Here is a 27,929-nt window from a genome sequence, read left to right as displayed (position 1 = left end):
CAAATGGGCTTTGTGAGCGATGACACCTGTCAAACGTCTGCTGGTCTAGATCTCTAACCTCTTTGCTTAAAAAGTCTTCATTTTGCCAAAGATGTCTTATTTCATCCAGCTTTACACTAACCACATCCAGCCATACCATATTTTCATCTGCTTTATATATTAAGAGGATTATTATACATGCTTAGTTGCTTCCATATCTATCATCACATGTCTCCTTTCTCGCCCGTTTCCCCCCTCTCCCTCTCCTCAGTCATTTTCTATTTCTCCATCTATCACACATGAAACAGACGCACCTCCCTCTCTCCAGTTATAGTCATGGTATGTCAAAGTCTTCGTGTCCCACACAGCGGGGGGTTTCGGCGAGTGAGTGACAAGACCTGCTCTGCTCCTCTCCCCGACACCTGTCAGAGCCTCCTCTGTCATCCGTGTGCAGGGATGGAAATGAGCAGGAGTGACACAACATGCCAGAGGTGACGGTGACGGCCTCACCTCTCGCCTTCTCTTTCTAAATCAGCTGCGCGGCTCGTGTGGCGGCTGGGTAATATTAATTATCTACTCCCAGCTTCCAGATGAACGCTTGTTGTGATGCAGTGATCTCACGCTCGTCAGACATGTGAGTTGCGAGGCTGTGCACATATTGTCTTCTGTTGTCAAAAAAAAAAAATTGTTAATGCTTTCGACCCGTCAGTCTTAAAACATTTCTGCCTGTGTGATTTGTATGTTTAAAAGCTGGGATGATTCCACGTTTCTTAGTGGAGCTTTACCACAAGATGTCTTTGTTTCTACTGATGTGCTGTTTCTTAGATTACAGAGTTTTATGTAGGTATATTGACTAAACAGCTGTTTGGTATTTAGGATGATCCTAAACTGACTTTTCTAGCTCTGATTAGCAAACGTTACGTATTTGAACTAACTTCTTTGCCCTGACGGTCTGTAGTAACTAAAGTGCCCTGATCCATCTGCAACTGTAATGTAATCCAGCTTTTTTTTTCATTGTTGATTTGATATAATCTCTAACTGACTAATTCTCCACAATTTGGTTGGACTGAATTCCATGCGCCTAATCCCCAACATGTGGCTGGGGCCGCTAGCCCCGGAAAAGTCTGTGATTGGTCTGATTGATAAATGAAGCCGTCCTCATGCTTTTGGGCGTCCATTTGAAGGGGGCCTCTGTGGGTCTGGACTATGTCCAGGAAACCTGGGACAGCCACTTATTAAGTAGTTAGACCCTCAAGACGAGGCTGCAGACAGGGACGGCTGGTGGTCACCTGGGCTCGGCGTCTACGCGCCATCACTCAGGTTTGGCGCTCGGACTGTGGTTTCACGCTGCGAGCGATTGGTCGGCCGCGTTCCTTCCGCTCCCGGGTCGAGGTCCACGCGGCCGTTTGAATTACACCCATCCACTCAACGAGCAACACTTTGTTAGCAATTCAACTTTGTTCAAGACATAACAATGTGAAGTTTACACTTCTAATTATGCTCGTACTATTATTTTACCCCTGTGGTAGCAATTTGGATTCCCTTCACAGGTGATGTTTTCGCCTTGGCAAAGTTAATGATAAAACAGACAGGGAGAACCCCCCATCTCCCCTTTTTCAGATTCATTACTGTTTCTAAATTGTTTCTTCTCCTTCACTGGATTATTTTACAAGATTCACAGTGTGTCTGTTCATCATCAATTTCACACATTTCAGGGGGTGGGATAAACATCGTAAATGAAGCATAGAGTAAGGCCACAGTATATAGACGCATTATAATATTCTTACTATGACTTCAGAAGAAATATTATTTCAACCAGCGAATATGACACAGAATAACAGCCACTGGTAACAATAAAAGCTTAGTTTGGACCTGAAGCTCTGGCAGCAAAAAACACCAAAATAAATGTTTTCTTGAGAAAATGGCCACGGGTAAGTCGTCAGCAGCTCAGCCAGTAACGCGCCGACGCCGTATCCAAGCAGAGCGTCCAGAGCAGAACTTATATGAAACACTAGGAGGTGAAAAGAAAAGTGGTGATTTGTCATTAAGACTTTTCAAAGAAAGGCCAATGCCAAGGGTCCAATTTATGCTTGTTATAATTTTACACCAATCACTCCCCCATGCCCCTTAACACATTTTTCTTCCAGGTATCCAAAGAACGCCTCACAAGCTGCAGCTGGAACCATGTGATTAAATGTAGAAATATTGGGCTGCATACAATGCCAGAACTGTGTAATGCTGCTATATGTTTTCTGCGTGCAATTTTTAATCAATCATCCTGACAGAAATATTTTTAAACGTAAATTGTTACAACCAGTCTCTGCTTAATGTGACAGAGTCCAGATAAGCATCCTATCAGAAGTGCTTGCGTTATTGTGGGTCATGCAACGTGTTTGGCAGCCGCCTCGCACTGTCTGCTGTAAACTATTCTGGCCCGGAGCGCAAGCTCTCTCTGGGCTCATTAATGCGGAGAGAAGGTGAGGAAAGCCTTTTTTCAGTGTCACTGCCAGGTACAGTTTCTTTTGGCCGCTGCAGCGTTTGTAGAACACGCTCTCATAAAAGCGAAATCAAACGCTCCAGTTCTTGAATGGGATGTTGGAAAATTATTTACAGGCAAATAAAGTTGCGTGCGACCACGCGCGGAGCCTTCCAGTTCGGGGGTGTATGGTTTTATTTAGCAGAAATCATTTGCACTCTGAAATTTGGAAGCGTCCACCGTGATTTGCTGCAGACCCTCGTTAATCTCTTGCACACACTCGAAAGTCGATCCTCTAAATTTAACACCGCTCTCGCCGTCGGCCGCCGCGATTTTTGTGGAAAGGCCCGAGACGCGTTCAGGGGCTCGGAGCGCGCGGCTCGGTACCTCGTCGCGTGCAAACACAGGCGCGCAGACTGTGACCTCGGCTGACTGGGCCGCTAATGGGCGCTGGCGCAGCTGGGTGGGGCGCTTGGCGTGACTGCGAGGGACCACCGCGCAGCCGTAGCATGACCCCCGGAGGCCAGCTCCCAAGCATGTGCACTGGGCTGCACTTGTTCCGCTGGAGGAGCCGGCGGAGACAAAAGGGAAAGGAACTTCCCCAGACCTCCATTTGGGCTGTTTGGACAACTCCAAGGCCCCGGCATTGCCCCCGGGGGGCTCTGGGCCGGCCTGCAGACGGGGGGGGGGGGGGGGACTGGGAAATAAGCCACCAAGAGGCAACGCGCGTGCGTGTTACAAGGAATGCATGACATCAGCGCTTCGGGGAATTCACAAAAGCCACTTCCTACATGTATTCAAATATATTTAGAATTCACCAAATGTAGTCATCGGAATCATAAAGTGGCGCATTGTCTTCCCCTTTTTAATATTAATGTCATGATTTAGGAATGCTTTGCTTTTATTAGTTGGGTGAATTGCCTTTCATTAAATGGACTGTGTCAAAGACTTCATGGATATAAAGTCTGTGATTAACGCCCAGGTATACAGGATACAGCACGCATAAAATGAATTATTTGCCTGGTTTATGTGAGCATGTGCAGCGTTTTATACAAGCGTGACTCATAGTTTCTCCACTGCATGTTTATTTGTTTGTTTATTTGTTGGCCATATATTTTGTTGGATAACGACCCGCAACAGTGGAAGCCAAAGGGGGAAACGCGTGTAATGGCCAGCGCACAGCTTGTTTTTCCAGCCAGCGTAATGGATGAAGCAGGGAGTAAAACAAGCTGCTGTAACCGAACCATCAGTCAACAGAGACCTAACCGAGCCCTGTCCTGTGGCCGGCTATGAGAATTCAATTACCTTCATATATGGCATCAGGACAGAAACGATTGCAGAGCGTTGGGTAAAGAGGCCGCCGTGAGCGGACGCGTCAGGGCTGTAAGGAGGCGGTCAAAGAGTCATCGAAGGAGCTTTTTAGCGAGGGGAGAAAAAAGGTTTGGGTGTAGTTACATGAACGCAGCTTGGCCTCGGCGGATGACAAATTGTCCGGCAGTGGGACAGGACGGTTCAGCCAGCTGGTTGGCCCCATCAGCCGCTTGATTGATGGTGTTGATGTTCCAAATCGGCCGCCAACACGCCGAGTACAGGACCCGTAATAGCGCAGCTTTAGATTGGCCCTGAAGATAGCAGGAAGTGCACAGGGGGGGGGGGCTGCAGGGGAAAAAGGACACGTTCCCATGTATACATGTACCACTGCACGAGGGCCTGAGAGCTGCAGCGGCTGCTTTAAAGGCGCGTTATCAGGAAGGAGAGATCGAACGGCGGCGCTATCGCTCCGGCATCGGCCGCGGGTCACGTCCCAACATCATCGACACTCGGACATGAAACCCCCCGAGGTCGGGACGCGATCATTACTGTCAGACAGAGGTCAGAGGTGGAGCTCTCGCATCCACAGGCCTCAGACCAGCGCGTTTAAAAACACGAGGGTTGGAAGGAGGACAACCTCTCACTAATTGTAACAGCCGTCCCTTCATCACAGTTACAGGCTCTCTGAATAACACACTGTACCTTTGATCACCAGCAAGGAAGTCTGGGATCGTGTGGGAGGTTCACAGAGCTGGACACACGCAAAGGGGAACCACAGCGGCTCATGGTCCCACTGAAGAACAAACTGGGATTATTTTAAGACCAGTTTGTACTGTAGTCATTTAAACTACATTAATAGACAACTACAAATCCTCCATTTTGCTTTTGCTTAACTGTATTTTCTTTTCAATATGAGGTTACAGAATTAATTTCCAACCCCACATAAGCACACCCTTGTTCATGCAGGTGTTATAGTAGTTCCCCCAAATTCCTTTTGTGTAGTTAAAGTGCACACTTTTTAAATGCTTTTGCCTCAGTGAAGAGATTATAAAGAGTTTACAATGATGGAACTTTGAGTTGACCTGTTCAGTGAAACACCTCTTCTCTTCCATTATGTGAACATCCACAACTCAGAATTATAAGAGTAAAAAAAACACAACCCCATAGCTGGTAATATCAGCGGTCCCACCGCTCGCTGCACCCAGCAGCAGTGTGAAGAGGTTAGCCGCTAGCGCTAATGAAATAAAATCCGACTGATTCTGGGCTGTAATAAAATCACGGGAAATTAAAAACTGCAGCAGTGCTCAATTGCGTCTGATTACCTGACACTAAAGGGCACAAAGGTCAGGACCTACACAGGTTTTATTCTGGAAACTTTGCTTGATAATCCGCCTTATATGGACCTGATATTACTTTTAAATAGAAAGGGACTATCATCTGCAAAGAGATGTCTCTTAGATTGTTTTTTTGAGCGTGATATGTTCTGAGAGGTGTGAGAAAACATTCACTCTGATTCGTATCATGGTCTTTTTTACATTGTGTTATAATGTGGCCTAAAAATATAAGTTATTCCTGAATACCTTTATTAGCACAAACCCAGAGAGACGCTCTGACTGATTAGTTCTGATTGATTGGAGAAAGACGATGGGATGAAAGCCAACAAGCTGGTGTATGAGCTGCTATTAAGATGATGTCTGGAATCTATGAACCACTACAATTGTTTTCAGTCACACACACTTCACACATTCACACAGTAAAGGTTTCTTGATTTAACATAAACACAGTTATTTTGAAGCATATTTGAAAATATTTTATTCATTTATACATTTAAACGTAATTACATGTTTGCACATTTACAAATCTTTACATTTTTACATTACTGTAATGAGATCTGTGCTTGGAAACTTACAATTTGTATTGTTATATTTTGCCAACTCTAATTTTCTTCTCTTAATCCCAACGCGTTCTCCCTATCTGAGCTCAGTGAACACATCATGAGATCAGCGGTGACACACAGCCCGCTATCGTGTTCAATCAGAATCCGGGCAAAATCAACTGAAAGTGTCCTGTGGCAGCGCTGCACACATTCCCTCAGACACATCCTCTCCTTCTGGAACCCGGCGTATGATCTACTCTCTGGACATGTGTGCAGAGGTGTAATTTCCAGCTTTTCCTCCTGAGTTAGGACACCCCCTGCCTACACACACACACACACACACACACACACACACACACACACACACACACACACACACACACACACACCATTCACCCCTGAATTCTTGGATAATTTTGGTCACTTTTCACCCTTGGCAGGCTGGTGCAGTACAAATGACAGAGGCAGTGCAGGCCTTGCAGCTGTGTTTGAGACCTCACCAGCCCCCGAGAGCAGCACAGCCGCACACACACGCTTATTCACACGTACCACCTACTGGCACAGCAGTAGAAAGAGAAGACCGTGGTTAGCCTACCTCACTATTATGTTCTGGGCCTATTATGTGTGTGTGTGTACACATGTGTGCATTTGATTGTATCTTTCTCCTTTATCTGTTCTCCCCATGTCGTTCTCTCTCCCTCCCGGCCCCCTCCCTCTCCCTCTCTTGTCCTCCTCCTCTCGGATCCTTCCTCCTCGCCGTGATTTCACAGACCTCCACTTACTCCATTGTGCCGAGAAACAAAAAAATAAAAGGAACACAATCGCCTTGTCCTCTTTCTCATCTTAATAAGCAGCTCCAAGTTTGATAATTACACGTTCAGGCCGCCTCATGAGTTTCTATGCAGTGTTCACATCAGGGAGAAAGCCATTGACTCCGCTGTTGAGGGGAGCAACTACTAGGAATGACTGACAACTGTCTCCCTCCCCTTTCGGTCGAGGAGGCTGTAAAAGTGGGAAGAGCGCAGATCAATTCTGTCTCCTCGTTAGGGAGTGCGTCCCCCGAACGCCTCCGTGCAGCCGCCGGAGCCGCCCGAGGACCACATGCGTCGCTGGGCCCGCGATCCGCTCCGCAGCCTGTCGCCATGTGCTGCCGATTAATGGGGGGTTTCTGTGGAGCAGGCGCAGAGGAGACGGCCAGGCTGAGGCGCGTCTTCTGTGGCGGAAGCCAATCTGTTTGGGATTAGAGGAATGAGCGGTGTTGCTGACGCCGAGGCGTCCGGCGTAAGGAGAAGGGAGGCGCACGGCGGATGTGTTGACGCAGAGCTGATTGTGTTTTGGAACGCGTCCGGTTATCGGCGACGCTTCGAATCTCAAACCAAACGGGACGCATCTGCGGCTATTCCGTCCATTCGCGAGGCCTCAATTCGGCGTGAAATGCTCCCGCGCTAGTTTCCCTTCTGGCTGATTGTTACTGCTCCCTTCGTCCTCAGGCATTGGGACGTTAAACCCTCGTACCTGCGCTGGAAGAAAGCAATGAAGGCCTGTTCTGCTTCCACACAGCGTGACGCACAGACGCACCTTATCTGGCTCCTCCACACAGAGAGGCCTTCTTTTGTGAACCAGAGGCCCCCTCAGCCATTATGATGGCAATCTTGATGATTAAAGAGCCATGGAACAAACTGGGCTACCTGTTGCCATGATGTCATGTCTAGTCTGGAGCAACTGTGATGATTAAGATTTAAGAGCATTAGAGAATTTTACTGGATGCTGTTTGTGGAAAAATATCAATTAGCTCTTGGCCCGCGAAGACGCCGCCGATGTTCTGGAGCCGGAGTTTGAGCCCATTAGGCGGAACATACATGTGCCCGTGTTGTTTTCCAGCTCGGGTACGAGAAGCAGCTGTTTCCTTCGACCGCACTCCCGTTTTTCGAAAGGCTGAAACCGAACCGGGCAATTATCACACTTGGATTAAAAGGAGCGGCTCCCGAACCGTCGCCCCCGCGGGTTCGCGGCGGATGCGCGTTGGGTTCGGGTTGGTATCGGCGCGGCGCTTTTTTCCCGCGAGCCGCTGGGATTTGGCTCGTTCCAGCTTGTGTAGTCTAACATTTAAATCGTTTTTTTTTTTTTCCAATAAACGCTTCTGTCACGCTTGTCAAATTCATTGAAAGCAGTAGTTGAATTAAACTTTATGAAACTCAGCCGCTGGAGCTACTTTGTAATAACAGAACGTGAAATGTGCAGGCTGCCGCTTGGAGTGACAGATGAGCAGACAATTAATACTTTTCGGTGGGTATTTAGTCTTGTAGTGTTCCTCAGCTCTACCATTAGAGCATTTTTCAGCTCTCTGTTTTGATTTTATAATATTACTAATAACACATACAGTATTAACCCCGTTGGGGAAATTCTTGTGGGCGACGCGTCAAGGGTTTGGGATCAGCGCCTCGGCCGACTACTGTCTTACTGACTGGGCTCCCGTCAGTCTCTGCTGTCAACAGCTACAGTTCAAGCTGCAGCCAACAGAGAAATGCTCTGTTATGTAACTCAATTCATCCTGATCCTAGAAATTGACATTTTAGTTTTCTTTAGTTGACTTTCAGCTTAGTTCCCTGCAGTGAATATGTTTTCTTTCCGTCCTCTTCCTCATCGATCACTATTTACCTTCCTCCCATCACAGGTGCCACACTCACGTGAAGCCAGGCCCGGGTCCTCGGCCTCTGGAGGATCCACCAGAGGACCGGGCCTGAGCTCTCAATGCAAATGCGCAGCAACACTTGAGAAGCGAGAGCGAACGAGGCCCTTGGAGGATTTTTTTTTTTCTCAGAAGCACAACTATACACAAACACATGAATACAGATACGCAGGCTGCGAAGCACTGACCTTCCACGTCTGCGTCCTCGGGTCAGTGTTATTTCTGGCTCAGACTTGTCAGTGCGTCACTGGGGAGCGTGTGCCGTGCCTGCTTAATTGGAGTTACCTCAAAGCAGGCATAAAAAACCCAGGCCATATTTATGAGGCGGCGTTTTAGCCGCTCGTCACCAACGCGTGTCCGCGCTGTAAAGTAAAGTTTGACCGAGCGATGGCCGATGTCACAGAGGACGCATCCCCGTCCCCGTGGCAGTTATTTGTTGGAATCAGGCGGACAGAGACGCGTTTGTGCGCCGACGCCTGCTGCTCGCGACTCCGTTCCACACCAGAAGCTCCTGTTGGAGTGGAATAATTTACGACGGGCGTTTTAAGGTGGTTCTGTAAAAGCAGGCCTGTTTCATTTTGCACTGAAAGCCTATAAATCCCAGAGGTGGCATGAGTTAGTGTAACTGTAACCGCGGTTGTGATGAAGACCTGCTCTCCGAGTAGGTGCTGATGCTCTTTACAGCTGAGAACCGGCGTGCGCTGACTTTATGCTTCCACCCAAAACCTATTTATTTCATCAAAGTTCACTTTATTTCTTTGCAAACATTTAAGCAGCAGACAGTTTTAAATGAATATCATAAATATCTCTGTCCAACACTTTCTGAACTTAAAGACAACATCTTTTATTCCGATCTTCCCTCCTTTTGATGGCTGTGCGGCTGATGCAAAGCGCGGCGCATCCATTTTTCATTTCCTTTTCTTGTGCCGTGGAATCGTACACCTGAGGAGAAACAAGCGTCTGCCGCCGTCTCCAACCCCCCAGTGTGAAGCTGATGTAGCATCTCGCTCACAAACACTCTTTGTCACCTGTTTGTCTTCCTCCAGTGAACACAAAAGCTGTTGTTTTTGGTTTTGTATGGAGTATTCTGGCCACTTCACACCTGTCATTCACACATTCATCTCTACTAGTCTGTCCATTCAGCAGCATGAGCACAAGTTTTCTCCGTTTTTTTGTGAACTGCATTAATTTTCCCGGTGAATGGCCCCATTCGCCATTGTCCAATTTATACAATAGACAAACTACTTAATAATTATTCCCACAAAGACATTCATGAACAACAACAATCACTTTATTTTTCTGATGGATTCTCACGTCTGGGTTTATCCTGCAGTACATCACTCCACTAAGCACAGTAACAATAGCAACGGCCTCGTCTGACGTTATCCGCGGTCCATATCTGCGGAGCCGCCGTAACAGTGGGGACGGAGCCGGCTGGATTTCATGATTGTTGGCCTGCAGAGGCGTGGGCTGTGGTTAGCAGTGAGCCTGCCAGCCAGGCCATGCGATAGGCATTACCTCAGAGCAAGCCTCCGCGTGCACCGCTGCACTTTAAGAGCTTTGCAATGCACATTAACACTCCTGGCTCCTCGCAGGCCCGGGTTTCTTTGTAGTTGGAGCGACGCTGCGTTTGAAACATAACAGATTACATTAGTTTTGTCGAACCGCTGTGTGATACTTTCGCGTCCCGAAGGAACTTTCAATTCCAAGGTTTGGGTTATTTTCAATGGACCGTAGCAGCAGAGTTGGACTTTTTCGCAGCAGTTCTGACACAAGTATATTTATGTGTCATTCTGACAGAAGCTAAGTGGCTTTCTGTGCAAATACTAGGTGGGGATATTTTTTTGTATTGACTGACCTAAACCTCAATAAACATGGAGTTAATATGCTAAACCTATATAAAACGACCCTAAGAAAAACGACACGCTCACGCGAGCGTTGACTGCGTTGCACGCAGCTTTTCAGAGCTCAGTAGTACAAAGTGTAAGACTTGTGGGTGATTGTTGGGCACTAATGGACAGAACAGTACAGTACTGTCGTAATAAACGTACAAACACGTATTTTCCACCCGCGTGCACGCATTAAGGTGATTATGGCGAGAGCAGCGTGATGGCTTTGCTAGAATCAAACGCAGGAGCTCATTCTGCGTTTTTAAATTATTAGTCTGTCTCACGGTTTTATGAGCCCGCGTTCCACGTCGCTCCCCAGTTTTCTCTGTGCCACTTTAACTTTATGCCACCTATAGCTCCGGCAATTTAGCTTTTAGTAATGGCGGCGATGGCTACATGCTTGGTTTCAGAAACATTAACGTGCGCTGCGTGCCGCTCGCGGGTCTAACAGAGACTTATTATAATGCGAGACGTTCTTCTGGGTTTCAAATATAATCCATTGTTGCCAATCTCCTGGCTGAAACCTCAAACGCTTCTCAGTGGCGGCCATCTTGATTTCATGCTGGTTTCCCGCATTTGGTTTTCGGGGGCGGGGGGGGCAAAATGAGGCGTGCAAATACCGCGAGACAGCAGGAAATGGAGACTAAGGGCTTCAACAAACCATTGCGATGGCCGACACACTAATCACAGGTTGCTAAACCCGAATCTTGATAGCTGGTGTGTTTGTGAATGCACAAAACCACAAGGTTGAGTCAGGAGAGGTCGAAGATGCCAATGCTGGAAACTCTGCTTAATACATTGCTGTAGAAAGGTGTCTTAGCCTCGCTCTGTTTACAGGCTTGGTGCCTATGGTCGTCTGCTGCACGGGCTTTTAGTGCTTAGAGTAAACCATCAGCTAATCAGCGGTGCCTTCACTGCCTCCCTGAGTAATGCTCCAGTAACAACCGTGTTATCTGATGATATTTCTCTGGTATCAAGCTGTTTTTTATGTAGTGCACACACAACATGAGTTTATTTTACAGGAGAGGTCTGTAGGTTTTCTATCACACTATTACAGTATCGTCCATGCTCTGAATGCTTGATGATTTATACTTTTGGCGCCTTCCATCAAGCAGCGGTTGACTCGAACATTTATACAACCTTTCAGGCTGTTGCAAGAACGTTGCAAAAGTCCTCCCAGTCCTGATTAACGTGATTAATGGATAATACAGTCGGGCCGGAGCTGCGCTTGCTGCAGAACATTTATTTAAGGCGAGGGTTTAACATACTATTGAGAAGCAAAGGCTGAAAAATGGCGAAAGGGACGCAGGAGTTTGTTTTGGCCTGGGAGCCTTGTTCTCCTCTACGAAACGGGTTCACAGACTCGTAGTGTGGCTCTTTTATTTGACTATGTAGGAAAAAATGGCTTTGTATAATCACCAAGCTGAAAAAAGGGAAGAAAATTGGCAACCGTTTTTTGTGCAAAACATTAAAAACAGAGCAAGGAGAGAGGGGCAGAGGGAGACGCTTCTGACCGCAACTCATAAACCGCACTTTATTTAGACTGGCGTGCACCCATTATTTGTTCACAGGGGCTTTCAGTCAGTCTGAGGGAAATAGGTTCCAGCATCTGGGGGGGGGGGGGGGGGGGGGGTTGACGGAGGAGAGGGAGAGAGAGGGAGGGAGAGAGAGAGAGAGAGAGGAGGTGGGATGAACTCTTGCCAGGTGTCGGCTGTTGCCATGGCGCTCCATCAGGCGACTCCATTGCAGCGCGGCGGGCTCATCAGTGACTGAATGCCAATGGGAGGGCGTTCATGCCATGGAGAAATCGAAAGTGGCTCTAAAGCACTGCGTGCCGACCCCCCCCCCAACCCCCCTTCCCCCCCGTACTACTCGCCGCCACCCACCGCACCTTACAGGAATGTATAGGACTGCGAGCTGTTTGTGTGATGCGTGACTGACAGGGAGAGTCCAGTAATGCACTTAAGGCTGGCTTTCTCAGGGCGCGCCACTGGGAATTCAATGTTTTCTGTGACATCCACATAAGAGTTGGTTTCAAAACAGGCCCTGATGACTCTCGTTCGCTGGATGCTCCGCTGGTGAGGGTTGTGTTTTTTATCCAAAGCCAGGCTCTCCAAGCACCAAGCTGCATGGCTTTCATTTTTTTAGGGGGGGGTTCAAGCTCCAGCTGCAGCCGTGGTGGGAATTTGGATTGAATTTTTTTTTTTTTGCATCCACAAAAACATAATTTGCTTCATATTCTCAATATCAGTGACATCTTGTCTTAACCACTCTCATGCTGCTCCGCTGTGAATGGTTTACATTATCATCCCCTCCGCTACGCATGGCTCCAGCAGTGTTTCCATGTTCATGAATATTATGTGGCATTGTCAGAAATGTCACCATCATCATCACCGATACACAAAACCGCCCCATCTCTATTCACCTATATTCCTGTTGAGCAGCAACTGTACATATTCACCCGCTGAATAGGCCTGGCTCACAGCATCTCTTAGCAACTGTTGCTATGTGTAACATTGTTGAACTCCACCTCTCGCTCGCTCTTCAAACACGAATGACTAATCCATCACGGAGCACATTGAAAGCTCTCGGTGAGGCCTCTGGAGCCGCTTGACGCCCCCCGTGACCCTCTCCTGGATGTTTCCTCATTACTTTATAATGTATTCACGCTTATGCTTCCATGGCGCTCGCCCTGGCCTCGTAATGGGAGGAAGCAGTGAGCTGTTCCAATGCATGCGAGCCCGGCACAATTTGCACTTCATTTTATTAACAAAAAACAGCCAGCCCGGCTTCTGGTGACGCCTTGCCAAAACTCACCAGGCTCCAGTGTGCAGTAGCGACAAATTTTCTGCACTGTGACGACAGGATAGAGTCTCTCAGCATCAGTGGGGTACCTCCGCTGGCCCCCAGGAGCTCCTGTCATTATATGTGTTTGCAATCATGGGAGCTGAATACCTTGGCTGGAAGTGAGGGAGAGGACCGACGGAGGGGGAAGGAGATTGAGAGGGAGAGAGAGAGAGACAGAATGAATGTTTCGGCTCCTCTTCGGTGTTTTGAGCTTTCTGAAATGCATGTGCTATCATAGCAATGTTGTGTTTACCACAGCAGGAGGCAAACACAGAGTCACAGAGGAGGGGCGCGGAAACGCCAGACACAGTAAAATGAGCAAAATACATACATTAGGATTCTCTGTATTCACTACACACAAGCCGAGCAGAGGAGGAAAAAACTCATTTCAATATAAATGGGAGACAAGCAGGGAGTGTGTCTTTATGTCAGCTTTTGAATATCCTTTTTTTTTTTTTTTTTTTTTTTTGCTCGCCACATGGAAATATCCTGCTGAAGCCCTGAGACGAGTTTTTGCCGGGAAGTCAGGATGTCAATGTTAATTTTCTTCCCGTTGCTAAGGAGACTCTCTCTCGCAGAGGCCCTGGTTCCCTCCCCCATGGTCACCGCGCTTTCAGTCAAAGAAGCCTGTTCTGTTTCCTGTCTCCTCCGTTCTGCAATCAGACACTGAGCAACATCTCCACATCGGGCTGCTCCGTGGACCAGGAGACCCGGACATCTGGGGGGGAGTGTGTTGATTTCCAGCGAGGACGGACGTCCTCCCAGCGAGCTAGTCACGGGTCCTGTAGTACGAGCCACCTTAATATATCAACATCACACCCCCTTTAAGACAGAGCCTCGGTGGCCAACAAGTAGCAAAGACAACACTGTAAACACTAAACATTTTAGTCTGTCAAGGCCTAGTCAGAAGTGGAAATCACTGACACAAATAGCTGTTGTGTGGCTGCCTCCAAATGATCCCTCTCAGCCTCCATAGTCACCTTTCCGGCTGACACGCTGCGCTAGTTATCATGTAACACATCAGGAGCTTAAGGGGGTTTAGATGATACGCTGCATGGCTCGCGCACACACACACACACACGCACACGCACGCACGCACGCACGCACACACACTCACCTAACCGAGCTCATTCTCTTGCTGCAATCGCACAGACACTGCAGCTCAGGTCAGTAATGAGAGGAGACTCCCAGTATTAGACTGGAGATGGTCAAGAAGCATTGGCGGAAAGCTTCCCTGTGTTATTCCCTTGTTTTCTTAATGTTCAGTCTTTAGCTGTAATTATGAGAAACCAACGCGTGTTTAAAATAAACAAGAAGGTAGAAACCAACGAGTGTTTTTAGGTGGATTTTATTCAGTGTTGAAACAGCAAGACACAGTGTAAGGGTTTCATTTGCACCTGACAGATTTAATTACAATACAATTAGACTCATGCACTTGAAATATAATTATTGCACGTTACACAGTTATCAGTTCATACATCATCTGTATGTTAACATTGCATTTAAATTATATACATGGATGCTAAACAAGGTGAAAGGCTTCATTCAAAGGAGCAGTAAATGTCCAGCAGCACTTCCCAGACACGTCCTGTGTCTTGTTTAATGACCAGCGGTTCCATGGAATAGAATTCACAGTGTTGCAAAAAACAAAACCCACCATCAAGACGTTTGGACGGTCAGCCTGAAAAGTCACATCAGTGTTTCAACTCGCCTCTGAATGCCTATGTTCGGTTCAATCACACGTTCATTATTCATGCAGCGCACACAGGAAACATCACTTACACTCGTCTTTAACATGGAAATTGCCCGAGGCATAAGACAAGATCATACACTGATTTCTCCTAAGTGCACATATGCAGGCAGCAAAGTTGGTGGCTGAGGGCTAAACAGAGAAAAGACAAAAATGACAGGGATTTCACCACTGAATCCATTTAGCAAGCCACTGACACATGAATGAGGGCAGAGAGAGAGAAAAGGAGAGAGGAGAGAGCGTGCAAGGGAGGGAGGCAGGGAAAAAAAGAGTAGACAACCAATTTGGGAGTAATGCAACTAAAAACTGACAAGTGTAATTTCATCCATCTGGGCCGATGTGTAAAAAGCGCTGCTCCGAACATTCCCCATGATTCCCCCTGATTGATCTTCCCCCGGTCTGAAACACCTATTATTAGCCACGAGCCTAATAGCACCAGGATGGCTCAGCGCTCTCCCAGGGGCCAATTCTCCGGTCATCTGCCCCTCACTCACCACAGCTGTGGAAACCAGCCAGGGAGAGGGAGGAAAGAAAGGGGGAGGCGAGGAGGAGATGGAACTGCCAAGAGGAGATGGAGGCGTACCTACAATATGGGGGGGGGGGGGGGGGGGGGTTAGGGAGCAGGGACTGAGGTTGAGGGGAGTGGGGAGAGTGGGTGTGAAGAGGGAGGTGGAGAGGAGAGAAGGGGCCTGGATGGAGCGGAGAGGAGGGAGGACATGATGGCAAAGGAGGAGGCACAGGGAGACAAAAAGAGGAAAAGTTATTAACAGACAGAATAAAAATAGTTTTACCCACAAAACTCATTATCGTGTAATACATTCAGTCAGAGAAACCCCTGTCGCACATATGAGACGCAGCTTGTTTAAACTGAATTACAACTGCTGATGTGAAATTGCACATTTATAAGTCTCATTAAACATCAGGGGCCCTTTTTCCCCGAGCTTCTCGTTTTAATCAAATTGTTGCGTTTTTATCATTTATCAGTTGAAACCACTGAAACATCCTTGAAAAGCAATATTCCACACTGAGCCACTGCGTTCATCAGTTATTTTATATGACACAATAATGGTTTTAATCACTTCACTAATGTATATTTGTCGGCAACTATAACTATAACTCCTGTGGGAGCCCACGAGTGCAGGCTGCTGCCTCACCACATAATAAAAGGCACAAGCTGTATTAAAATTAAATATGTCACCATAGAAATACTTGTAATTGATTGTCAAATAACGTACATGAGAGGATCCTTGAATCTGATCGCATCATTTTAGGCCAATATGGTTGAAATGCTTAGAAATTCCACGTTTATGCACCTAAATTCAAATCTAATACAGCTTCTGATCATAGAAATATTCAAGGATGAAAAAGATTCAGAGTAAATGTTGCCAGTTTGTGTTTAGACACCAAAGTGTTCAAGTCCGCGCTCAAGGTCCTGGACCCGGAGCTGTTGCCTGACGCTCAAGGTGAGACGTCAGCGATGAGGAAGTTTGCAGCATGAAGCTGAAGGAGAACTGCTGATTGGTGTTGGGCCCTTTTTGGGTGAATTTGCAATGGCTTAGGGTCAGAAGCCACCTGTTAATCGGCCCTTCAGTCTCTGTGATTGACTGAGCCCTCAGGTGAGGCGTGATGCATTTCCAAGGGCAACGATGGCAATAATTGGATCCCTTCACTTCACCAAAATGAGCAAAGTCCAAAATAAATCCCTCCACTCAATCTAACAGTTCAGAGGAATGATAATAAACATGCTGGGGGCCTTCAAGCCAGAGCTAGATATTATAAGGAGGCTGCAGACGTCCCCTGGACAAATCATTAAACTGATGTGTGATCTGTGGTTTGTTAAGTTCCTGACCCTGAACTGTGCTGCTAATGTTATAGAGGCTGTTATGCTTCATTTTTCATCCTCAAGCGATAATAAAATGGTCACATCTAGGATTTTTTACAAATTGAGTTTAGTAAAAAATGACACGGCGTTGATGCTATTATTAAAATCTTTATTTTATACAAAATGCTCAGAACTTATAAATCAAAAGGCAAATTTAGAAAGTAATCAGTAACACTTTTCACATAATTATTTTAATTATTGAAATATGTTTAATGCCTGCAGTATAATGACTAATATAATTAAACTATAGTGAATTCACACGCAAGAAAACAGACTCGTGTAATAAATATTTCAACGTAATATTTCATTTCATAGTTTGTGAGGATGTCGTCCCTCGGGGTTCGCTCTGCATGAAAGGTCCCCATCATTTACTCAGTTCCCTCAGCTCTCTGTGACTTAACAGGCCAGCACAGCCAAGTAAAGCCCGGTTTCAGGAAGGAGTGTCTTGAGGCGCAGCAGACAAAGGTCCACAGTGATCACCTGACAAACTCCCCCAACCCACAGTTCATGAGAACCCGAGCGGCATCTGAGAATGAAACACGCTTGTCCGGCGCTATATTCCGCCAGGTGTGACTCCCTTTCTCCTCACTTTTCTTCCACTTCACTTCACAGTGTGCTCTTAAATTTCACACTCTTTTATTTTGCAGCCACTGTTGGCTATTGTGTGCAGCACTTCCTCCACTGGGTCATTCATTCCTCGACTTTGCTGTGGGAGCGCACGCAATACTTTATTAGTTTGTGCAGGTTTGTGTGTGAAGGACGGACGTGTCCGAGCCCACCTTCGTTTTTTATTAGCTCTGAAAAGCTAAAATCAGATCTGAATGTTTCATATTCCCTCTGGTTCCAAGTTGAAGCGCTCCATAAACCGCCTGATAGTCGTTCATCTCTTTTATTTGGCTGGCATCATATAAATCTCAATCTCTGGTCCAAGTGATATTTTAATAGCTCAGTGATGGGCTCACTTATCATACATATGCTGAGGTCGTTGATCTTTGCCCTGATTCCACATCCCATGTTTCCTCAGCCACAGCTCATTTTATAATAAAAAGGAGCCACGTTGGCGTTTCATCTGAACGCACAGACCAACAGGGTCGCGTTTCTTTCTCAGCTGGGTTCTGCGTCTCATTAAGAATGTAGCCATTCGAATTCATTTCCAAACAATCGGTGCAGGATTTTTCCTCCCTGTTCTTTTCCTGCAAGGACCGACGCAATCGGGACATTCAATATCCCCCACCACAATTTGTTATGTCCTTTCTGGAGGGGTTCACGCTTCAGTGCTTCAGGTGTCATTTCTCCGATCTATCAGGCTCCGTGTAGCGCGTGGCGCGCACCTGAAGCGCGCTCGGAGCCTGTGGAGGGTTTAAACCACCTCGCACGGACACCACCCCCACTGACGGCCTCACCACAGCAACTGTCTGTGTCACTGACAAACAAACCGTAAATAAATACAGATAAATAGATATAGATTTTAATCTATATTCTAAACATTTTTATGGGATTCATATAAGTAGCTGCATTGTATCCCTTAATGCATAACCTAGAGTAGAATATTAATAATATCATAATAATAATAATAAAGCAAAGCTATTCATGTAATTTGACTACACGTGTAAAGACTAAACTCTCAACGTTTCGCACCTCTCATTATAATTTCCGGTTAATCACATTGTGTCATTCAATATTTCCGTGTTTCCACAGTGGCAGGTTGCTGCTCACTTGTGCCTGCTCCGTGAACATTTCAGGACTTTGATAAATACTCCTTGTTGTTCTTTCTTAATTCTTTTTCTCTCCCCCCTTTCTCTCCGTCACGGCAGATGAAAAGGCGCCGTAATTATTCCAGGAGGTTGGGAAATAAATGATTGTCTTTGAAGTAGGCCCGGGCCTTGGACTACATTAGAAGCCAAGCATGTGATTTGCGACTGTTGAAGTAAAACCCCTCACTCTGCAGCAGAAAAAAATGGAAAATGAGGAGGGTGGATTCTCGGCAAAAGAAAATGGTATCTTTGTTTGCTCCCCTTTGTTTACCGGGGGATTCGTTCTCATTTTCCCCCTTTTTTTTCATTTTTACTAATTCATTTCAATGGCTTTCAAACTGGAAAATGGAAATGTTGCTCCTGCCCTCTATTTCGGCGGCAGCGTCCTGGCAACAGAGCAATTTTCTATCATCAGGGATAAACGGCATCGAACAGTACATTCTGATAAAAAAAAGCCCATGATTGCTGGCCTTCCTGTCTGTCATCCACCGACCAAATCCTCTCCTTCAAGAACGACCACTGTTCTGTCAGACCTAATAATGTCGCGTATTAAGTCGAGAGAGCGGGGGAAAAGGGGGACCGACGCACGGCCAGACTCTCACTGGTCTTATTTGTCACCAAGCTAAAATTCAGATCAACTTCTGGATACAGCTCCTTTGTTACTGACCTGGAACACAGGATCATGCAGTTCGATAAATTCACATAAAGCCATGACCCGAGCGCCATCAACTGCTCTGAGCCAACTAATGTCGTATTACTATGAACATAAGACATAAAAAAACAGAAAATAAAATCCTTTACTCTTATTTACCTCTGAAAACATGAGCAAAAAATCTAAAGACGTTCAAATACACGCTTGTTGTTGGTACTGAATTTCGTAACATCAGGCTGTCGTTTATTGAAATTTCAGGAAGGACTAAACAGAAAAACCACGAGGCGCGCGAGGAAAACGAAGCGGGGCAATTACTCAGGTGAGTCTAAGCATGCGCCGAGAAAAGGCGAGAAAAGAAACAAGCCAGTATAATTAGGATGCAGTCCGCGGGACCAGTGCAGCTTCAGCCATGCCAAATTAAATCCATTAGTCTATGAGAGGATGCGGAGACTCAGTGGTGGAGGCCTTTGCTTATTTGTGGTCATTTAACTCCAATCCCAACACCTTGCGCCGTCTGAGGGCCCTCGCCTGCACCTGGGGCCATGCATACGCCAATTCTGCCATTTACTCTGGATAATGCAATACTAATTTATGATGCAAAACGCATTGTAAACAGTCGCCTGCTTGGAAACGCATGGCTTTCTTTACGACAAAACCGCACTCATTTTTCTTGGTTTAGTGGTCACGCTTTCACAAAACACATCAAAGCGTGTAATAAGTTGGTTTATATTAGCACGCTGTGCGCAGTTCGTGCGCGTAAAAGCGGCGCGCCACCGTTTGGGCACGGATGAATCCTCGCGCAGCATCAAGGGCTGATCGGTGATCGTTTTGGGGCTGATGTGGGTGTGTGCAAAAGGGCGGTTGCTTCCTCTAAATCTAGTTACAACGAACCGTGTCACACTGACAGCTGTTTGTGGCGCGCATCTGCTTCTCTTCGCCACTTTCCGCCCTTCGCACCGCGGAGACGGAGAGCCGTCGTCGCCTGGTTGTCTGTGCAGCGCCGGTGGCTTTTGCGCCGTTGAAAGGGGAGACATGTTGTTTAAGTGCCTCCCGGTCACTGTCTCCAGTGACAAGCCTCAGAGTCCCCAGTCGCCTCGGTCCCCGAGCAGCCGAGGAGGTGGGGGTTTTTCCAAGTCAATAGATGTTTAGAGGGAGCGACCACAAACGCGCAGCCTCTCCTGCAATTATGACCCGTGCATTGCTGGAACTCCGTGTTAACGCTCAGACATGATTAACACATGTGGCCAAAATAAAAAGAAGACGACGAGTGGCGTTAAAACGCCAAGTGTGAGAGAATAAGAGGGGGAGAGAAACGGGACTAGTTATATTTGTCTTTCAGAGAATTTGAGCGTAAATATGCCGTCTTTTTGTGTGGCCTTATCCATTTGTACCCTGTCTTCGGATTTATAAACTGACCATAACCTAGTTAACCATAACGGCAAACTGAACCAACAGCAGATATGAAATACTCTCAGTTTTCATGCGTCTAATCTCAGACAATGGATGTGAGGGAAACCCTGGCCTGATACATCCACCGCGGTTTGATATTGGAGTGATTTTAGAGAGTCATTCATCAGCGTTTATAAGACAGCTGGAAATAAAGACCACTTCTGTTAAACCACCACGGCCATTGATTGTGGGAAGGTCAATCATCTACTTAGGGACAAAGTGATTTCTAAATTTGCAGCTGAACGCTGTTCATTTTGTGATTGACATTTGGACGAACGGAAATATCAAATAATTTCTCTCCAGGATAAGGCTATGAACTCCTACAGTCCAAGATTAATGGGACAGAGAGGAGCTGCGACAGCGGGTGGGAGCGTCACAAGCTTATAGTGTCCTCGTTTAAAACATTCGCGCAGCCGAAAATGTGCGTTTGACTTCAGTGAGGCTCGTTTTTTTTAAATCCAGTCACTGTCAGCATCCACGCTTGTCAGCACGCATACAATAGGTCACATCTTAAACATGTCAAAAAGCACCAAGGTCGAGGATGTCATGTCCTATCCAGTCAAACAAATCCGTCCTTTCACCACTCCACTCCATCTCACTGTGCTTCGAACAGCCTCCCAGCAGCCCTGCGGGACACCGAGACTTTGACATTACCCGCACTGTTAGCCCGCAATTTAATAATCCCGCAGTGGCACAAACATGATGCTGCAAAACCCGAAGAATGAGAGCGTCTCTTTATAAGCGAGCCCAGAGATTTTAGCCCGCGGGGGAAGCGACTAACATCACCGCAAAGCATGTCTGTCTTTGTAGTAGCACTCAAGGGTGATTAGAAAGATATAGGATCTGGTTTCTCCTCTGCGTGTCCATGTGGAACACGGGCAGGGGAATTGGCCGGTCTGTTAGATCACTGAGGGGTGACCGAGGTGTGCCGACTCCTGCTAGGTCTGAAAGGCCACTCAGGCAAAAAGAAGCAGCCAATAAAATCATTTAGCCTATCAATGTCAACAGAAAGGAGCGTTCGAAAGAAGCTCTTACCTGCAGCCCCCTGAAGACACACGAGGACCCCGATTTAAAAAAAAAATTAATTTATCTAAAAGAGCCTTGGAAGAAGGAAGCAAATCCATGTGGATGTCTCGCTCGGCTCTCGTTGCTCCCTGTGTGCTCCTCTCTTGGTCCGCTGCTGTAAAATGATTATCCGGCTGGGTTGTGCACTTTTAAATCCCACAAAGTAAATAACAACCGTAGCTGACGATAATAGCAAGGTACCAAGTTCTTGTTACAGAAATGGAGAAAATTGAAACTAAACGCTGCATTTAGACAACCATTTTTGATAAGAGGATAATTGAGGCGACACTGGCGTGTAATTAGGGGATAATTTATGCTATATCCACTTTTATTCCACCCTCCCAAAATAAATCTAGTCCATAATCATTACAGGCGAATTGTTCTTAATTTTATAGCTGCAATTTGAGTAAAGTGTGGCCGCTAATCAAATAGGTTTTCGTAGTAACTTGATTGCAACCATAATTATTTTTCATCGCCTTTTTCGTGAAATCTCTGAATGCTGTTACGACAAAAAAAATGTGCTGAAAGTGGTGCAAAACATGATTTGAATGTCTATTGCATTATTCTAAGCGGAAATTGCATTTTATCCCTATTTGCGAATCGAACATCGCAGCCCTCAGAGGCAAACTGTATAATTTACATATATTGAGGACCCTACAAGGCCTCATATTACAACAGAGATAAAAGACACTGTCAGTTTATCTCGGTATCCACCCTTCTATCTGCAAAATAACCTATTGTACCTCAGACATATTGTTATTTGATGTGTCACGCGCACTTTATTTTGAATTGTCTGAGGATCTTTAATCATATGGTCAGTAGCCCCAAGAAAAAGGAGCGGTTATTATATATGTTAGTATCAGAGCGGAGGGGGGCTTGAGAGGAACTGCTCATTAGGCGACATCAAAGCAAAAGTTGCACAGAAAAAAATATCAAATTCACCGTGAAATTAATGCAAACGTGCTCATTTGAAAATGTGTGTTATAGGCTTATTTGCAGCTATATGTTAAGCAGCTCCACCTGCGTCTGAGGTTTCCTTGACGTAAAACAGACCCCCCCCCCCAATATAAACATGGCACTAAAGGTAAAAAGTCTTTAGAGGTATGTTAAATAGGCAAAATGTAAATGTTTATAGTTTTGATAAAAAAGTATTTAAATCCGGCTAAACGAGGCTAAATGGCGTAAAAAATGGTTGAATTTTATAGTGTAGACTAATTTGTAAAACAAATATGTGCCATTTTGTTTAAAATCTATTGATTTCTACTTGTTGTAGCTTAAATATCGCCAATATTTCCCCTGGTGGGTTAATTAGTTCCAGAGTAAATAGAAACAGGCATTTACAGGCTCATCCGGCTAAATCAAAGTGCGCACTATACGCTGGGCGTCGCGCGTAATTTGGGGGTTTGAGTAAAAAACAAAATCGACACGGCAGTTCCAAAAGACTGGGTTCTACGTGTGAAACTTGTCTGTCGGAATTAGGCGTTTTTCCCACCATATATTATTTCCCCCATAGTTGTGGTGGGAGCTGGTAAGGTGGGTTAACTCCAGCTCAAGTCCCCGTGAAGCGCAGAGCAGTGATGACGTTGGGTAGGATGACCAATCGGGAGGCGCTGCCCTTTGGAGACAAACCATTTTACTTGTAGTGTCTGCATCAAGTCTGGAAGCAAGGGCTCAATTTTAACAGAATCCACCTTATAATCTCTCCCTTAACTTATGCCTACCTTCCGCCACTTTGAGTGAGAATATCACAAGACAAGGGGGGAGATAAAGACGCCTCTGGGGGGAAAAAATCGGGTGTTAATAGGACAATATCTGTTCGCGTTGGAGAGGAGAGACAGACAACAGCACAGCGAGAGAGAAACCCTATTTGGTCCTGGGAGAGAGGGGGGTGAGTGCTCTCAAGGCAGAAAATTCGATGATGACCATGACTACGATGGCTGACGGTCTGGAGGCTCAGGACTCGTCCAAGTCTGCGTTCATGGAGTTTGGGCAGCAGTCGCACTCACAACAGAGCTCCCCGTCGATGGCCGGCGGCCACTACCCGCTGCATTGTCTGCACTCCGGCTCGCACGCGCACCACCAGCACGACAACACCGCGTACCCCGGGAGCAACACCTACAACAGGTCGCTACCCTACCCCTACGTGAGCCACCCGCACCACAGCCCGTACCTGCCATCCTATCACAACAACACGGGAGGACAGACAAGGTTAGACGGCACAGGTAAGGAAGCCCCCATTTTAAGCAGCCGAGTGGGGAAAAACGCGCGGCGCGTCGCGTCCGCTCCGCGGCTCGCGGCGCCGCTGGCGCACGTCTCGTTTCTGCGCGGCCGGCGCACGGTGGGCTCCCGCGTCCGCGTCCGCTCCGAACTCGGACGAGTGCCCCTTTGGAGCGTGGGTGGGTGTTTACGCCGAGCCAAAAAACGCGCAGCTCCACGTCGCAGCCCGTCCCGCGTCGCGCTCTCTCGGTTCCCACGAAACCTGGTTTAATGCCCGGGGTGTGATCATCACGACCGTGCAATCCTCACCAGCTACTCGTGGAAATTAGGCAGCCCGCACGCCTTCGGTGTTGTAATTAGCATTTAATTGACATGTCATTACGAGCAATATCCTAAATATGACAGCGTATGAGGACTGTGGCTGCGACGGCGCGTAAAGGCAACGACAGACCCTGACGCTCAGCAGCGAACTTCTCCTTTTTAGGCTCCTCATTCGGGCGCCACTGATTTTTTTTTTTATACCACTTTTACAGCTGTTGCCGTGTCCCGGGCACAAACAAGAATCCAGCCGGGCCGCGGGGTGTGAATAATAACGTTGCTTGTTTTTGTTGCAGAGCAGCAGAAAACGACGGTGATTGAAAACGGGGAAATTCGCTTTAATGGCAAAGGGAAGAAGATCCGCAAGCCTCGGACGATTTACTCCAGTTTGCAGCTGCAGGCACTGAACCATCGTTTCCAGCAAACCCAGTACCTCGCTTTACCGGAGCGCGCCGAGCTGGCCGCGTCTCTAGGACTGACACAAACCCAGGTAGGAACGGGAGGTGCACTGATTTACGAACAGACGCGAGCGATCCTATGAGTCATTGCGTACAGTTAAATGAGGATTCGCGTTATTGCACTAATGCTCTATTTATGATCCGTCGGCCGTTAATAATTACAGTGCACAACGCTCTCCTAATTGCACGCGTTGCTCCTGCAGGTCAAGATTTGGTTCCAGAATAAAAGGTCAAAGTTCAAGAAGCTGCTGAAACAAGGAGGCAACCCCCATGAGAGCGAACCTATACCGGGCTCCATGTCCCTCTCCCCGCGGTCCCCGACCATCCCTCCGATCTGGGACGTCTCGGCCTCGTCCAAAGGAGTAAACATGCCCGGCAACAGCTACATGCCCGGCTACTCTCACTGGTATTCCTCTCCACATCAAGACTCGATGCAGAGATAGACTGACGCGGCACGGGGGTCGAGCGAGCTGTCTGGAGGCCTGCGGATCCTCCGTTTCCAACGTAGCCTACAATTTGGGTCAGCGCAGAGACCGGACGCTGGAGGGGGGGGGCAGAGTCCCCGTGCGTCGCACCTTGGCTGGAGGATAAAACACATAAAGCAGCCAAGCCTGGGTGCGGTGACACAACACAAGGAAACTAACCGTTTTTTTTAGCGTTACATGGCTGTTCAGTGGGCTCGCATATTTGTTATGCTTTCATTCATGTCAACATCTGAGCGTCAATATACCAAATATTACCAGTGACATTTTAGCCACTTTGGGCAGAGACTGCTTACGCTCCACGCGCGCCGTGGCGCCCGGAAGCTGTTGCCATGGTGGACTCCTGACTGCTTTTCTTTTTTTTTTTTTTTTTTTTTCTTGGTTGTTCCTTCAACATGCAAAAACGAGCAAATTGTCTGTCTGTAAATATGATCTGCGATTTTAGTTGTACATACACTTTTTATGTTTTGTCAGATTGAGTAAACCGTGACTCAAAACAGACGCCTGCTGTTGCATGATTTACAAACATGAAATTACGCTTTAAGCCGGGCCTTTTTTTTTGGGGGGGGGGGGTGCTTCTTATTGGGCCAACATCGCGTTAGAACAGGCCTATTTCCCGTCTCCCTGGTGTGCGCACGCTAACAGCCGACAATATGAACATAAGTTAATGGCACAATGCTCAGTCAAAGCCCATATCAGCAGAGTAAACATTTCACATAAACGCAACGCGCTCAATGGCTGAAGGGGAACGCCACAGTATATAGATTTATCAAATGCACTCAGCTCCAGAGGAAATTAACTTACCCCGCACCGCCGCTGTCTACATTCACCCCGAAAGACATTTGCTCCTGGTCCAGCTTATCTTGTCATTTCACCCTCAATTATTAGAAGTATTGACAAAATGTTTTCTCCCTTCTCTCCGTCCTAATGCAGGCCGTTAAATGCCAAGCTCCACGGGATCGATGTTGAACAAAGCAGCCAGCTGCAGTGGCGTTCAATATGAAGGAGATATTTGGGACAATTTGTGGGTTTTTATCCAAGTGAGGCTTTTTTTTCCATTCTCATAAATGCAGGCATAATTAGGGTAATTTTTGATGTAGCCCGCTGATTACAGCGTTTTTACCGTCAAAGATAATTACCTGTAATTTTCTACCACTTTTAATACTAAAAGGCATCTTTATTTGGATTTGAGGTAGCACAGATGGAACAAAAGGGAAAATTATTCGGTTATTCATATACAAATTGCTGAGAAGAGTGAGCGCTCGGGATATTATCTGAAATTAGAACGCTGAAAAGCTTCATGCAGCTGTCAAGTCGCGGATGTCCCACTGGCGCACATTCAGCCTACCTGGGCCCCCAGGCTGGGGCCTATCTACTCCTGGGCCATGTGCACCCTGATCTGCGAGGCTGCAGGGAGCCCGATTGCAGCAGTCGAGTAAACATCAACAGAGCTCATAAATACGCCATCGTGCGTATTCAGCAGCAAGAAATGTGTTTGGGGAAATGGGGGAAAGGGGCTTTGATGAGCTAGAGTCACAGACCTGAGACTGAAGCTAGATAGATGGATAGATGGATAGATAGATAGATAGATAGATAGATAGATAGATAGATAGATAGATAGATAGATAGATAGATAGATAGATAGATAGATAGATAGATAGATAGATAGATAGATAGATAGATAGATAGATAGATAGATGATAGATAGATAGATAGATAGATAGATAGATAGATAGATAGATAGATAGATAGATAGATAGATAGACGTATGGGGGTGGGGGATGCAGAGAGAGACTGAGCTAGGGATGAGCTCCATCAGTGGCTGGTGCACTCAGACATCTCACACATGCACACATCACTCCATCAAATACATCACAAAAACACTAAAGCTGAGAGAAAACCACACGTTTTCTTTCTCTGCCGCAAAACAAATTTTAGCCAAGAGAGATTCGTTTCTGCCTGTAGGACGAGAAATAGGAGTGAGGATAGAAGAGCGAGCCTTACCTCTCTCCGCTTCTCCAACATAGACTAACCCAAAAGCTCTGCACTGTTTTACTGCTGGTGGTTGAATAAGCAAATCCAGGTGGGAAAGTGTTTGCACACCCCGGTAAGCTCTTATATATTGCCTGCAAAATTAGCTGTTATTACTGTCACTGTTTAGTGATGGCGAGCTTGAAAAAAAAGCTCTCTGCAATCAAGAACCAAGCGCATCTTTGCAAATTATAGGTAATTGTCAATGTCCAGATTATGATAATGGAGGCCCTAATCCTGGAGAATAATTATTGTGGAGTGTTACAGTTGAAGCTGTCCAGTAAAGCTAACTGTCATTATTTAGACTCGATTTGCAAAACGGGGGAAACTAGCTGAGTGGAAAATGTTCGGTTGGAAATAAACGGGGGCTCTCGATATAATGGCACCACTAGTGTGTGTGTGTGTGTGTGTGTGTGTGTGTGTGTGTGTGTGTGTGTGTGTGTGTGTGTGTGTGTGTGTGTGTGTGAGAGAGAGAGAGAGAGTTGGATGGATGGTGGGAGACATACAGTAGTGATGTGTGTACGTGTGTAATATAGAGGCCTATGTGTGCGACCGTGCACGAGAGATGTGCGCGTGCGCGTCACAACGTTAACGTCTGAATTTCTCGAGTGACCTGCTCGCGTTGTAATTACGCTACTGCCGTTTATCACGCGGCGGAAATGGGGCTGAAAACAACACGCGGCCCGGCGGTTTTAGACGGAGAGGCGCATCCTGTTGTGTTGCTCGGTTCAATGTGCGCGAGGCGCGTCCAGTGCTGCAGTCTGGAGCAGGAAGAGGCTTCCGTGTCAGGTGGGGAAAGGGTCA

At 46.7% G+C, this 27,929-nt stretch overlaps 1 protein-coding gene and 1 long non-coding RNA gene across 2 annotated transcripts; one reads left to right on the top strand and one right to left on the bottom strand.

Annotated features, from left to right (window-relative positions):
* Positions 1-14,396: 14,396 nt before the first annotated feature.
* LOC129604887 (uncharacterized) lies at positions 14,397-23,107 on the bottom strand. The gene is made up of 2 exons (XR_008696195.1): positions 21,590-23,107; positions 14,397-15,506 (listed from the first exon to the last, which is right to left on the bottom strand). It is a non-coding gene; the product is annotated as an uncharacterized LOC129604887 (long non-coding RNA).
* Positions 23,108-23,281: 174 nt separating this feature from the next.
* Positions 23,282-25,595, top strand: dlx6a (distal-less homeobox 6a). The gene is made up of 3 exons (XM_029167308.3): positions 23,282-23,841; positions 24,451-24,644; positions 24,816-25,595. Exons 1-3 carry the CDS (start codon positions 23,535-23,537, stop codon positions 25,053-25,055), a joined length of 741 nt encoding a protein of 246 aa, XP_029023141.1. The 5' UTR covers positions 23,282-23,534; the 3' UTR covers positions 25,056-25,595.
* The last annotated feature ends 2,334 nt before the right edge of the window (positions 25,596-27,929 follow it).

The sequence above is a fragment of the Betta splendens genome, chromosome 11 (assembly GCF_900634795.4).
Source record: "Betta splendens chromosome 11, fBetSpl5.4, whole genome shotgun sequence".
NCBI classification, from domain to species: Eukaryota; Metazoa; Chordata; class Actinopteri; order Anabantiformes; family Osphronemidae; genus Betta; species Betta splendens.
Note: the sequence above shows the minus strand (reverse complement) of the source record. Positions and strands in the feature narration are given on the sequence as shown.